Source organism: Musca autumnalis, unplaced genomic scaffold, assembly GCF_047663935.1.
Source record: "Musca autumnalis isolate F117 unplaced genomic scaffold, ASM4766393v1 scaffold_4, whole genome shotgun sequence".
NCBI lineage: Eukaryota > Metazoa > Arthropoda > Insecta > Diptera > Muscidae > Musca > Musca autumnalis.
In genome coordinates, this window is record NW_027411977.1 from 229,501,635 (window position 1) to 229,517,641 (window position 16,007).

A 16,007-nucleotide genomic window follows, 5' to 3' on the forward strand; every position below is an offset into this window, starting at 1 on the left:
TTGGATAATGGGGATAAAGCATTCTGACTGCTTAGATAATGTAGATAAAGCATTCTGAAAACTTGAATAATATGAATAAAGTATTTTAACTACTTGGATAAAGTGGATAAAGCATTTTAACTACTTGGATAAAGTGGATAAAGCATTCTGACAACTTGAATAATGTGGATAAAGCATTCTGACTACTTGGATAATGTTGATAAAGCATTCTGACTACTTGGATAACGTAGATAATGTATTTTGACTACTTGGATAACGTGGATAAAGCATTCTGACGACTTGAATAATGTGGATAAAGCATTTTGACAACTTGAATAATGTGGATAAAGCATTCTGACTACTTGGATAATGTGGATAAAGGATTCTGACTACTTGGATAATGTGGATAAAGCTTTCTGACCACTTGGATAACGTGGATAAAGCATTCTGACGACTCGAGTAACATGGATAAAGTATTTGGACTACTTGGATAACGTGGATAAAGCATTCTGACTACTTGGATAATAGGGATAAAGCATTTTGACTACTTGGATAATGTGGATAAAGCCTACTGACCACTTGGATAACGTGGACAAAGCATTCTGACTACTTGGATAACACGGATAATGAATTTCAAGTGCTTGGATAACCTGGATAATGCATTTAGAGTACTTGGATAACGTGGAGAATGCGTTTAGAGTACTTGGATAACGTAGATAATGTATTTCAAGTTCTCTCATTTCGTGGTTAATGCACTTGGAAGTACTCGGATAACGTGGATAAAGCAGTCTGACTACTTGAATAATGTGGATAAATCATTTTGAGTGATAGGATAACGTGGATGAAGCGTTCTGGCTACTTTAATAACGAGAATAAAGTATTCTGAATACTTGGATAAAGTGGATAACGGATTTTAAGTACTTGGATAACATGGATAATGCATTTCATGTACTCGGCTAATGTGGATAATGTATTTGAAGTGCTTTGGTAGCATGGATACACATTTGAAATGCTTGTATAACGCGGATAAAAGGTTATGCAAACCCAGCACCTCCTATACCATGTTAATTGTGCCCTACCCTATATTTGTGCAACAAGAGGCATACCTTTTTTATGGCCACACACAACCATTTATCAGGTATGTACTTTTATTTGTCCTTGTTGAACATAGCCATAATATATTACTTCTCACATTTCCATTGGATTCTCAAAAGAAAGGCGTTTTTCTGTACCAAAATAAGAAGCAAATAATTAAATCACAACACCAAAAAAGAAAGATCTTATCTTGAAATAACAGTTGGCTATTAAATTTATTTGGACAATGAAAGATTTTACTTTTTCTTTTTCTCCTTGTTCGTCATTGCTCACAAAGGTTAATGTTTTGTGAAAAAAAAACATATGCTGATCACACAAAAGACAGACAGATAGCGAGGGTGGTGGTTGTTAAGGCAAAGAGGAAGTCAGGTAGGTAATGAAACTCCTAAAATAAAGAACAACAACAACAAAAATACATATCAACAACATGTGGTTGTTGTGATTATTGTTTTATCTAATGCCAAGTTTGGCCATAATTTTTCGGGGTTTATGATGACGACTGACGGACTAAAGATTTGTATGGCTAATGGAAAAAAGGCAGTAGACAAAGACCAAATAAAAAACAAATGCTCTTAAAAATCCATAACAGAAGAACTTGCATAACCGCCCGTAGCGTTCGAGTGAGAGAGAGAGAGGTGGAATTCCTACAAATCATTTCAAGAAAAACGACAGCGTAATACCAAAATAAAGTTTTGAAAAAAATACTGCCTAAATGTATTTCTTCGGTTTTTATTGTTTTTTTCCTTTCTTCGTGCTTGTTTTCAAACATGTAATGCATATTAATCAAAAGCAATCAATCATAATATTGATGGGCGACCGTTGCTTTTTATGGTTATTGGTGGATGGTGGAGGGAGGGGATAGGTAGAAAAGAGAGGATATTGAGTAATTGTTATGAAATGCACGTTTTTATGTTGGCATAGCGTCAAAGAAATTATGGATATACACAATTTTAGGATTTTTTGGACAATGGTTCTCTACGTTTGCCAACTAAGAAATAAAACTTAAATTTTTCTGCAAATTTTCAGAATTTTTTAATTATCTGGAAATTTGTTTAAAATATCTTTTGTGTCTTTAACACTTTCTAAAACAAAAGAAATTCCACACCTCTTTAAGTTTTGTTTTTACGCTTTCTCTCAAAATCATTCATGTTTTCATTCATTCAATTTAACGCCAATGTTTTGTTTTTCTTGTTTTACACAGCTCCATGACAAAAGAAAATCCATAGAAAAAAAAAAAAAAATAAATACCACAATCAATGCAACAATATAATAATAATTTACTTTCAATTTTCAAATCAAAAGAAATTTCGAACTAAATTAAATTGCCAGCCAATCTAAACTTTTCATGTAAAAATGTTACGCGTCTTTTATTTCGATTCGATAGACAAGCCAATCACCACAAAAGACTCGTCTTTTTTTGTCCACCAAACAAAGCGGTGGTGTTTTCTGTCATCAATCCGACAACAATTAGTCAACAGAAAAATACCATAATTTTGTTTTTGTTTTTCATGAATAGCGTAACGTCACAGAAAACCTACCGGAAAGCAATAGGAGGTGGCTTCGCTTATCGGTAGGGGGACGACTAAAAGATATGACAAATAGGGCAAAAACCACAACAAGAGTTTATTGAACTTTTCAGTTTAAAAGCAAATCATTAGCAAAACGTTAATATATAATTTTTTAAAGGTACAAATCATTATCTGAAGTATATAAAAGCAGATAAGCCGTCCTTTGTCATTATCCGAATAACGCAAATGCTTTATCCGTCATATGCAAATGACAATAATGTTTTGTAACCATTATCAGATTTACGTCACGTTTTCTTAGTACTCAAAATGCTTTATCTACATTATCCAAGTAGTCAGAATGCTTTATCCACGTTATCCAAGTAGTCAGAATGCTTTATCCACGTTATCCAAGTAGTCGGAATGTTTTATCCACTTTATCCAAGTGGTCAGAAGGCTTTATCCACATTATCCAAGTAGTCAGAAAGCTTTATCCACATTATCCAAGTAATCAGAATGCTTTATCCACGTTATCCAAGTGGTCAGAAGGCTTTATCCAAATTATCCAAGTAGTCAGAATGCTTTATCCACATTATCCAAGTAATCAGAATGCTTTATCCACGTTATCCAAGTGGTCAGAAGGCTTTATCCACATTATCCAAGTAGTCAGAATGCTTTATCCACTTTATCCAAGTAGTCCAAATGCTTTATCCACGTTATCCAAGTAGTCAGAATGCTTTATCCGAGTAGTCAGAATGCTTTATCCACGTTATCCAAGTAGTCAAAATACTTTATCCACGTTATCCAAGTAGCCAGAATGCATTATCCACATTAACCAAATAGCCGGAATACTTTATCCACGTTATCCAAGTAGACAGAATGCTTCATCCACAATAACCAAGTAGTCGGAATGGTCTATCCACGTTATCCAAGTGGTCAGAAGGCTTTATCCATATTATGCAAGCATGCTTTATCCAGGTTAAACAAGTAGTCAGAATGATTTATCCACATTAACCAAGTAGTCGGAATGTTTTTTCCACGTTACTCAAGTAGTCAGAGTGCTTTATCCACGTTATCCAAGTAGTCCAAATACTTTATCCACGTTATCCAAGTGGTCAGACTGCTGTATCCACGTCATCCATGTATTCAGATCAGATTCAGATTATCCAAATATTTAAGATACTTAATCCACTTTATCACACTACTCTGAATACTTTATCCACGCTATCCAACTACTCAGAATACTTTATCCAAGCACTTAAAATGCTTTATCCACCTTATCTTAACACTTCAAATGCTTTATCCGCGTTATCCAAGTACTTAAAATGCTTTATTCGCGTTAGCCAACTACTCAGAATATTTTACCCCCTTATCCAAGCACTTAAAATACTTTACCTACGTTATCCAAGCACTAAAAATGCTTTATCCGCGTTATCCAAAAACTTAAAATGCTTTATTCGCATTAGCCAACTACTCAGAATATTTTATCCACGTTATCCAAGCACTTAAAATACTTTATCTACGTTATCCAAGCACTTAAAATACTTTATCCACGTTATCTAAAAACTTAAAATGCTTTATCCTCGTTATCCAAAAACTTAAAATGTTTTATCCATGTTATCCAGCTACTTACAATGCTTTATCCACGTTATCCAAATATTTAAAATGCTTTATCTACGTTATCCAACTACTTAAAATGCTTTATCTACGTTATCCAAATACTTAAAATGCTTTATCCACGTTATTCAAATACCTAAAATGCTTTATCCACCTTATCCAAATACATAGAATGCTTTATACACCTTATCCAAATACTTAAAATGCTTTATCCACGTTATCCAAATACTTAAAATGCTTTATCCACCTTATCCAAATACTTAAAATGCTTTATCCACGTTATCCAAGCACTCATAATGCTTTATCCACGTTATACAAACTCTAAAAATGCTTTATCCCCTTTATCCAACTACTTAAAATGCTTTATCCACGTTATCCAAATATTTAAAATGCTTTATCCCCGTTATCCAAATACTTAAATAAGCAAATACCTAAAACGCTTTATCCACGTTATCCAAATACTTAAAATGCTTTATCCACGTTATCCAAATACTTAAAATGCTTTATCCACGTTGTCTAAATACTTAAAATGCTTCATCCACCTTATCCAAATACTTAAAATGCTTTATCCACGTTATCCAAGTAATTAAAGTGCTTTATCCACGTTATCCAAATACTTAAAATGCTTTATCCTCGTTATCCAAATACCTAAAATGCTTTATCCACCTTATCCACCTTATCCAAATACATAAAATGCTTTATCCACCTTATCCAAATACTTAAAATGCTTTATTCACGTTATCCAAATACTTAAAATGCTTTATCCACGTTATCCAACTACTTAAAATGCTTTATCCACGTTATCCAAGTAATTAAAATGCTTTGTTCACCTTATCCAAATACTTACAATGCTTTATCCACGTTATCCAAATACTTAAAATGCTTTATCCACCTTATCCAAATACATAACATGCTTTATCCACCTTTTCCAAATACTTAAAATGCTTTATCCACGTTATCCAAATACTTAAAATGCTTTGTCCATCTTATCCATATACTTAAAATGCTTTATCCACGTTATCCAAATACTTAAAATGCTTTATTCACCTTATCCAAATACTTACAATACTTTATCCACGTTATCCAAGCACTTATAATGCTATATTCACGTTATCCAAGCTCTAAAAATGCTTTATCCACTTTATCCAACTACTTAAAATGCTTTATCCACTTTATCTAACTACATAAAATGCTTTATCCACGTTATCCAAATACTTAAAATGCTTTATTCACGTTATCTAAGTAATTAAAATGATCTGTCCACCTTATCCAAATACTTAAAATGCTTTATCCACGTTAACCAAGCACTAAAAATGCTTTATCCACCTTATCCAAATACTTAAAATGCTTTATCTACGTTATTCAACTACTCAGAATACTTTATCTCCGTTATCCAAGTTCGTAAAATGTTTTATCCACGTTATCCAACTACTCAGAGTACTTTATTCACAATATCCAGGCACATATAATGCTTTGTCCACGTTATCCAAACACTTAGAATGCTTTATCTACGTTATCCAATTACTTAAAATACTTTATCCACCTTATCCAAATACTTACTTATCCCAGCCCATTAAATGCTTTATCCACGTTATTTCAGCATTTAAAATCCTTTACCTATGTTATCCAAGTACTTAAAATATTTTATCCACCTTATCCAAATACTTCAAATGCATTATCCACGTTATGCAAGCACTCAGAAAACTTTATCCACGTTATCCAAGTCAATAAAATACTTTATCCACGTTATCCAAGCACTTATAATGCTTTATCCACGTTATCCAAACACTAAAATGATTTATCCACGTTATTTAACTACTTAACATGCTTTATCCACGCTATCCAAGCACTTCAAATGCTTTATCCACTTTATCTAGAAACTTAAACTGTTTTATCCACGTTATCCAACTACTCAGAATACTTTATCTACGTTATCCAAGTTCGTAAAATGCTCTATCCGCGTTATCCAAGCACTTAAAATTATTTATCCACATTATCCAACTACTCAGAATACTTTATCCACGTTATCCAAGCACTTATAATGATTTATCCACCCTATCCAAGCACTTATAATGCTTTATCCACGTTATCGAAACACTAAAAATGCTTTATCCACAACAGCTTAAAGTGCTTTATCCACGTTATCCAAGTAATTAAAATGCTTTGTCCATCTTATCCAAATACTTAAAATGCTTTATCAACGTTATCCAAATACCTAAAATACTCTATCCACGTTATCCAAATACTTAAAATGCTTTATCCACCTTATCCAAATACATAAAATGCTTCATCCACGTTAATCAAATACTTTAAATGCTTTATCCACCTTATCCAAATTCATAATGTTTTATCCACCTTATCCAAGTACAAAAATGCATTTTTCACGTTATGCAAGCAATCAGAAAAATTTATCCACGTTATCCCAGTCAACAAAATACTTTATCCACCGTATCCCAGCCCATTAAATGCTTTTTCCACGTTATCTCAGCATTTAAAATGCTATACCGATGTTATCCAAGTATTTAAAATATTTTATCCACCTTATCCAAATACTTAAAATGCATTATCCACGTTATGCAAGCACTCAGAAAATTTTATCCACGTTATCCAAGTCAATAAAATACTTTATCCACTTTATCAAAGCACTTTAAATGCTTTATTCACGTTATCCAAGCACTAAAAATTATTTGTCCACGTTATCCAAGCACTAAAAATTATTTATCCACGTTATCCAAGCACTTATAATGCTTCATCCACGTTATCCAAGCACTAAAAATGCTTTATCCGCGTTATCCAACTACTTAAAATGCTTTATCCACGTTATCGAAGTAATTAAAATGCTTTGTCTACCTTATCCAAATACTTAAAATGCTTTATCCACGTTATCCATGTACTTAAAATACTTTAACCACGTTTTCCAATTACTTGAAATGCTTTATCCGCGTTATCCAAGTACTTAAAAAGCTTTATCCAGGTTATCCAAGCACTCAGAATACTTTATCCACGTTATCCATACACTTTATTTGCTTTATCCACCATAACCAAAACCTACAAATGCTTTATCAGCATTATCCAATTACTATTAAAATGCTCTACCCACTTTATCCAAATACTCAGAATATTTTATTCACTTTATCCAAAAGCTCTAAATGCTTTATCCACCCTATCCGAACAATGTAAATACCTTATGCGGATTATCCAAAGACCATAACAAGTTATTTGTGCTTTCTAAATGCTGTGAAAACTTGTTGAAGTTGAAGAAGTTACTTTTTTCTCTAAAATTTTTCTAAAAATTTCATTCGAGATTTTCTTTAGGCTTTCTTTCATCTTCTTTGCAAAATTTCCCTTTCTTATAAAGCCTCCGTTAACTTATCATGTTAACTTTAATGTTTCGTTTTTCATGGTGCAAAAAAAAAAATCATCAACGCCTCTATGAAATGAAAACCATTTCCTTTTTATTTTGTGCAAATTTCTGCGGTTACACTTATCTGCCGGACATTTTCTAATTCAACAGTGCCATGAGTTTGTCTGTTCGTCCATCTGTCTGTTTGTCTGCCAGAGGAAATGAAAACCTAGCGTGTTTTGCTTTCTCAAATTTTTAGCTAAACGTTTTGATTGTTTGTAGATTTTTGTTGTTGTTGCGGTTTGTTTACCTTTAAATACCCACGCCGGTGGTGGAGTGGAGAGCGGAACAGCAACAGGTTGCTTGTTTCTGCCTACACTCTGGCTATCTTCCCCTAAAAATAACAAATACACATAGACAGGAAATTTAACATGAGCTGATCTACTCCACTAGCAATACTCCACCTCTCTCCTTTTCCTTCTGCTGCTTCCACTGTTGTTTTCAATTCCTACTCCTCCCACTCGCTGTAATTTCATATGAGCGGGAATTGTAAACAAAATGAAATGAAATTTGTTTCATTGTTGTTGAGGAGATATGCAAAATAATACAACACCATCACGACCACCACCAGGTGAAACAATGCCGTGGACAGACGAGACATGTATTAGAATTTTTTCATGTAAGTTTATTGGGAGTATTGGGGTGGAGTGAGAGAAAAATATTTCATGCAAATATTAGGTGATAATTTAAAATTGGTTAAAAACCTTTCTAAACATTTTTAAAATTAAAAAGAAATTCGTTTCACCCTAATATATTTGATGGTTGATATTGCGGTGGAATGAGAAAATTAGTTTATTCGGCTTACACAGTTATAGCCGTTCATTAAAAATGTATAAAAAATCATTTCCAATTCTACCCTTTTTAAAAGTTAAAAAAAAAAAATCGTTCCACCCTATTATCCCAACACCTATTACAACCAATTGTGGTGCATATTGAACAAATAATAACTATTGATTTGTAACTAACAATCATTTTTCTATGTCATCGATTTGGGTTACAAATTCTAAATTTGTAACGACAGACGTAGACGTCCTTGCGTCAGCTATGATGACGCTGACGTCGGAATGACTATGGGGAAGGTTTTGTGGTAGGTGATTGGAGGAGGTCGTAAATAATCCGTTGACTAATGGTTGTCAATGACTGGCTTGTCAATAATTGTCACCGAACAATTGTTTATAATCACAACAACAAAAAACATTGAGAACAATTGACCCTCCTGGCCCTCCTGCATAAGAGGCTTCAGCTAATGGACAATCATTGTTTTTGGGTTTTTATGTCAAGGATAAAGAAAACTATTTTTGGGACTTTTATTTGTTAACCTAAATTCCAATAATTGTTTGATTTCTCATGACCCAGAAAAAATATGTAATTTACCTAATTCTTTCGTTCTCTCTTCTTCTCTTTCCAGCATTCCATATAAAAAATAAAGAAAAAAACTCTTTCAAAATTCCCCAACTCTAAAAGAAAACTGAACAACCCCACACAATGGCTCCAATGCCTAGTTTAAAATCTACAACTGCCACAGCTCCAAATGCCAATTATCTATTTGCCACCACCGCCCACCCGGATTCCGGCGACAGCAGTTCAACACCCTCCAGTCCACCCTCGAGCACAGATCCCGGCAAATCACAATGTTCCTCACTCTCCGACGGCGAATCTTTTGAGGGTTATGGTGAAAATGAATTGGGCAGCATCCATTTATCGCATCATTCGCACGAAGATCATGTTGATCATGCCCTCTCACCGACCGATGCCAATGGTAATTTGAATGGCAGCTCTGGGGTGGAATTGGATCTGGCACCACATGGTAATTCATCGACACCACAACAGTGAGTATTCTACAAAACTATTTTTTTTTTTTAATTTTGATACCCAAAAAAGAAGTTTGAAGTTAGTTTGAAAGTATTTTGATACCCGACAAAAATGTGGTAAAGGTGGTCTGATGTTCAAGAAGACAGTTTGATACCCAACAAAGAATTTTGACGGTGGTTAGATACTCGAGAAAAACATTTTATACCCGACCAAGAAGTTTGAAGGCGGTTTGATACCCGACAAGAATGTTCGAAGGTAGTTTGATACCCAAAACAGTAGTTTGAAGGTATTTTCATACTCGAGAAGGTAGCTTGATACCCGACAATTAAGTTTGAAGCTTGTGTGTCAACAAGACATTAGTTTGAAGGTAGTTTGATATCCGAAAAAGTAGTTTGAATGTAGTTCGATACCCAACAAAAGAGTTTGAAGGTGTTTTTATACATGACAATGAAGTTTGAAGGTGGTTTGATGCTCCCGAAGGTAGTTTGATACACGACAACAATGTTTGAAGGTGGTTTGATACTCGAGAAGGTAGTCGATTCTCGACAAAAAGTATGAAGGTGATTTAATACCCGAAGATTGTGTTTGAATGTGGCTTGACACTCAAGACAGTAGTTTGAGAGAAGTTCGATACCAAACAAAGGCAATTTGATACACGACAAAGAAGTTTGAAGGTGGTTTGATACTCGAGAAGGTAGTCTGATTCCCGACAATGAAGTTTGAAGCTGATTTGATACCCGCCAATTATTTTTGAAGGTAGGTTCCCACCGAAGACAGTAGTTTGAGGGTAGTTTATTACCCGAATAAGTAGTTTGAAGGTAGTTCGATACCCAACAAAGGAGTTTGAAAGTATTTTATACTCGCGAAAGTAATTTGATACACGAACACAGAGTTTGAAGGTAGTTTAATACACGAGAAGGTAGTTTTATACCCGACAACAAAGTTTGAAAGCGGTTTGCTACCCGACAATTATGTTTGAAGGTGGCCTGACACTCAAGATAGTAGTTTGAATGTAGTTCGATAGCCAACAATGGGGCTTGAAGGTGTTTTTATAGTCAAGAAGGTAGTTTGATAGCCGACAGCAAAGTTTGAATGAGGTTTGGTACTCGAGAAGGTAGCTTTATACCCGACAACGAAGTTTGAAGGTGGTTTGATACTCGACAATTATGTTTGAAGGTGGCTTGCCACTCAAGACTGTACTTTGAAGGTAGTTTGATACCCGTAAAAGTAGTTTGAAAGTATTTCGATACCCAACAAAGGAGTTTGAAGGTGTTTGTATACTCAAGAAGGTAGTTCGATATCCAACAAAGGAGTTTGAAGGTGGTTTGATACCCAACAATTATGTTTGAAGGTGGCTTGATACTCAAGACAGTAGTTTGAAGGTATTTCGATTCCCAACAAAGGAGTTGAAGGTATATTTATACTCGAAAAGGTAGCTTGACACACCACAAAGAAGTTTGGAAGTTGGTTGATACTCAAGAAGGTAGTTTGATGCCTGACAACGAAGTTTGATGGTGGTTTGATACCCGACATTTATGTTTGAAGGTAGCTGCGAAGGAAGACAGTAGTTTGAAGGTAGTTCGTTTGATCCTCGAAAACGTAGTTTGATACCCGACTAAGAGGTCTGAAGGTAGTTTCATGCTCGACAAGGAAGTTTGAAGGTGGTTTGATACACATCATAGAAGTTTGAAGGTAGTTTGATACTCGAAAAAGTTGTTTAATACCCAACAAAGAAGTTTAAAGGCAGTTTGATACTCGACAAAGAGGTTTGAAGGTGATTTGATACACGCCAAAGAAGTTTAAAGATGGTTTGATACTCTATAACGTAGTTTGATACCCGACAAAGAAGTTTAAAGGCAGTTTTATACTCGACAAAGCAGTTTGAAAGTAGTATGATACTAGACAAAGAAGTTTGAACGTAGTTTGATACTTAATAAAGATGTTTGAAGGTAGTTTGATACCCGAGGACGTATTTTTATACCCGGCAAAAAAGTTTCAAGGTGATTTAACGCCTAAGAAGGTAGTTTGATGCTCGACAAGGAAGTTTGAAGGTGGCTTGATACTCGAGAAAGTAGTTTAATACCCGACAAAGAAGTTTCAAGGTAGTTTGATGCTTGACAATGAAGTTCGAAGTTGGTTTAATGCCAAAGAAGGTGGTTTGATATTCGGCAAAATTGTTTGAAGGTGTTTCGATACTCGAAAAGGTAGTTTGACAAGACGTTTAAAGGCAGTTTGATACACGACAAAAATGTTTGAAGATAGTTTGATACTCGGCAACGTAGTTTGATACTCGACAAAGAAGTTTAAAGGCAGTTTGATACTCGACAAAGAAATTTTAAAGTAGTATGATACTAGACAATGAAGTTTGAACGTAGTTTGAAGGTTGAAGGTAGTTTGAAACTCGAGAACATATTTTAATACCCGGCAAAAAAGTTTCAAGGTGGTTTAACGCCTAAGAAGGTAGTTTCATGTTCGACAAAGATGTTTGAAGGTGGTTTGATACTCGAGGAGGTAGTTTGATATCCACAAAGAAGTTTGGAACTAGTTTGATTCTCGATAAGTAAATTGGAACGTAGTTCGATACTCGACATAGAAGTTTAAAGGTAGTTTGATGCACGGCAAAGAAGTTTAAAGGTGGTCTGATACTCGAGAACGTAGTTTAATATCCGACAAAGAAGTTTGAAAGTAGTTTGATACTCGATAAGGAAGTTTGAACGTAGTTTGATACTCGACAAAGAAGTTTGAAGGTGGTTTGATACTCTAGAACGTAGTGTGATACCACATAAAGAAGTTTGAAGGTAGTTTGATGCTCGACAAGGAAGTTTGAAGGTGGTTTGATACTCGAGAACGTAGTTTAATACCCGACAAAGAAGTTTCAAAGTAGTTTGATACTTGACAAAGAAGTTCGAAGATGGTTTAATGCCAAAGAAGGTGGTTTGATATTCAGCAAAAATGTTTGAAGATGTTTCGATACTCGAGAAGGTAGTTTGATACCCTACAAGAAGTTTAAAGGCAGTTTGATACTCGAAAAATAAGTTTGAAGGTAGTTTGATGCTCGGCAAGGAAGTTAAAAGGTGGTTTGATACTCGATAACGTAGTTTGATACTCGACAAAGAAGTTTAAAGGCAGTTTGATACTCGACAAAGATGTTTGAACGTAGTTTGATACTCAACAAAGAAGTTTGAAGGTAGTTTGATACTCGAGAACATATTTTAATACCCGGCAAAAAAGTTTCAAGGTGATTTAACGCCTAAGAAGGAAGTTTGATATTCGACAAAGATGTTTGAAGGTGGTTTGATACTCGAGGAGGTAGTTTGATACCCAACAAAGAAGTTTGAAAGTAGTTTGATACTCGATAAGGAAGTTTGAACGTAGTTTGATACTCGACAAAGAAGTTTAAAGGTAGTTTGATGCACACCAAAGAAGTTTGAAGGTGGTTTGGTACTCGAGAACATGGTGTGATACCAGACAAAGAAGTTTGAAGGTAGTTTAATGCTCGACAAGGAAGTTTGAAGGTGGTTTGATACTCGAGAAAGTAGTTTAATACCCGACAAAGAAGTTTCAAGGTAGTTTGATACTTGACAAAGATGTTCGAAGATGGTTTAATGCCAAAGAAGGTGGTTTGATATTCGGCAAAAATGTTTGAAGGTGTTTCGATACTCGAGAAGGTAGTTTGATACCCAACAAGAAGTTTAAAGGCAGTTTGATACTCGACAAAGAAGTTTAAAGGTAGTTTGATGCATGCTAAAGAAGTTTGAAGGTGGTTTGATACTCGAGCACGTAGTGTGATATCAGATAATGAAGTTTGAAGGTAGTTTGATGCACGCCAAAGAAGTTTGAAGATAGTTTGATTCTCGATAACGTAGTTTTTACCCGACAAAGAAGTTTAAAGGCAGTTTGGTACTCGACAAAGAAGTTTGATATTAGACAAAAAAGTTTGATACTAGACAAAAAAGTTTGAACGTAGTTTGATACTCAACGAAGAAGTTTGAAGGTAGTTTGATACTCGATAACGTAGTTTAATACCCGACAAAGAAGTTTCAAGGTAGTTTGATACTTGACAAAGAAGTTCGAAGATGGTTTAATGCCAAAGAAGGTGGTTTGATATTCAGCAAAAATGTTTGAAGATGTTTCGATACTCGAGAAGGTAGTTTGATACCCAACAAGAAGTTTAAAGGCAGTTTGATACTCGAAAAATAAGTTTGAAGGTAGTTTGATGCTCGACAAGGAAGTTAAAAGGTGGTTTGATACTCGATAACGTAGTTTGATACTCGACAAAGAAGTTTAAAGGCAGTTTGATACTCAACAAAGATGTTTGAACGTAGTTTGATACTCAACAAAGAAGTTTGAAGGTAGTTTGATACTCGAGAACATATTTTAATACCCGGCAAAAAAGTTTCAAGGTGATTTAACGCCTAAGAAGGAAGTTTGATGTTCGACAAAGATGTTTGAAGGTGGTTTGATACTCGAGGAGGTAGTTTGATACCCAACAAAGAAGTTTGAAAGTAGTTTGATACTCGATAAGGAAGTTTGAACGTAGTTTGATACTCGACAAAGAAGTTTAAAGGTAGTTTGATGCACGCCAAAGAAGTTTGAAGGTGGTTTGGTACTCGAGAACATGGTGTGATACCAGACAAAGAAGTTTGAAGGTAGTTTAATGCTCGACAAGGAAGTTTGAAGGTGGTTTGATACTCGAGAAAGTAGTTTAATACCCGACAAAGAAGTTTCAAGGTAGTTTGATACTTGACAAAGATGTTCGAAGATGGTTTAATGCCAAAGAAGGTGGTTTGATATTCGGCAAAAATGTTTGAAGGTGTTTCGATACTCGAGAAGGTAGTTTGATACCCAACAAGAAGTTTAAAGGCAGTTTGATACTCGACAAAGAAGTTTAAAGGTAGTTTGATGCATGCTAAAGAAGTTTGAAGGTGGTTTGATACTCGAGCACGTAGTGTCATATCAGATAATGAAGTTTGAAGGTAGTTTGATGCACGCCAAAGAAGTTTGAAGATAGTTTGATTCTCGATAACGTAGTTTTTACCCGACAAAGAAGTTTAAAGGCAGTTTGGTACTCGACAAAGAAGTTTGATACTAGACAAAAAAGTTTGAACGTAGTTTGATACTCAACGAAGAAGTTTGAAGGTAGTTTGATACTCGAGAACGTATTTTAATATCTGGCCAAAAAGTTTCAAGGTGGTTTAACCCCTAGGAAGGTAGTTTGATGTTCAAAAAAGATGTTTGAAGTTGCTTTGATACTCGAGGAGGTAGTTTGATACCCAACAAAGAAGTTTGAAAGTAGTTTGATACTCGATAAAGAAGTTTAAAGGTAGTTTGATGCACGCCAGAGATGTTTGAAGGTGGTTTGATACTCGAGAACGTACTGTGATGCCAGACAAAGAAGTTTGAAGGTAGTTTGATGCTCGACAAGGAAGTTTGAAGGTGTTTTAACACTCGAGAACGTAGTTTTATACCAGACAAAGAAGTTTCAAGGTAGTTTAATAATCGTGAAGTTAGTTTGATACACCACAAAGAAGTTTCAATGCGGCTTGATACTACCAACAAAAAATTTTGTAGGTGGTTTGATACTCAAGAAGGCAGTTTGATACTTGAACAAGTAATTTGAAGATAGTTTGATATCCGACAAAGAAGTTTGAAGGCAGTTTGATAATCAAGAACGTAGTATGATACCCGACGATGTAGTTTGAAGGGGGTTTTATAGTCGGGAAGGTAGTTAGATAGCCGAGAAAAAAGTTTGAAGATAGTTTGATAACCGAAAAAGAAGATTGAAGATAGTTTGATACTCGAGAAGGTAGTTTCATACCCGACAAAGAAGTTTTAAGGTGGTTTGATATTGTAAAACTTGGTTTAATACGGTACAAAGAAGTTTGAAGGTGGTTTGATACTCAAGAGGGTAGTTTCATATTCGACAAAGAAATTTTAAGGTTGTTTGATACCCTGCAAGGAAGTTGGATGATGGTTTAATATTCGAGAAGGCAATTTGATACCCAACATAAAGTTAGAAGGTACTTTGACGTTCGATAAGGTAGTTTGATAGCCGACAAGGAAATTTTGGGGGCAATTTAATACACGACAAAGAAGTTTAAAAGTGGTTTGATTCCCGAAAAAAAAGTTTGAAGATGTTTTAATACTCGAAAAGGGAGTTTGATAGCCACAAAAATAAGCTTGAAGGTCGGTTGAAGCTCGAAAAGGTAGTTTGATACCCAGCAGAGAAGCTCGAAGGCGGGTTAACACGCGAGACGGTAGTCTGATAGCCGACAAAGAAGTTTGAAAGTGGTTTGAAACTGGAGAAGTTAGTTTGATACTCTCCAAAGAAGTTTGAAGTTTGGTTTGATATCCGACAAAGAAGTTTGAAGGTCTGTTGACACTCGAGAAGAAAGTTTGAGGCCTGACTAAGAGGTTGTAGATGGTTTTACATCCGAACAAGAAGTTTGAAGAAGTTTTCTGTCTCGAGAAGGTAGTTTGATACTCGACATAGTAGGTTAAAGTTGGTGTGATACTCGACAATTATGTTCGAAGCTGTTGTGATACTGTAGAAGGTAGTTTGATACCCGACAAAGACGATTGAATGTTGTTTCATA

The 16,007-nt window shown here is 35.0% G+C and overlaps 1 protein-coding gene across 5 annotated transcripts in view; it reads left to right on the top strand.

The window, feature by feature from the left end:
- nuf (rab11 family-interacting protein nuf) overlaps positions 1–16,007 on the top strand; it is a 278,513-nt gene that overhangs the window by 72,206 nt on the left and 190,300 nt on the right. For all 5 annotated transcript variants that reach the window (XM_073981415.1, XM_073981419.1, XM_073981416.1 and 2 more), the window contains one exon: positions 9,008–9,428. In XM_073981415.1, the coding sequence (XP_073837516.1) occupies positions 9,085–9,428 (344 nt within the window). In that variant the 5' untranslated portion in view covers positions 9,008–9,084. The remainder of the gene's footprint in view (positions 1–9,007; positions 9,429–16,007) is intronic.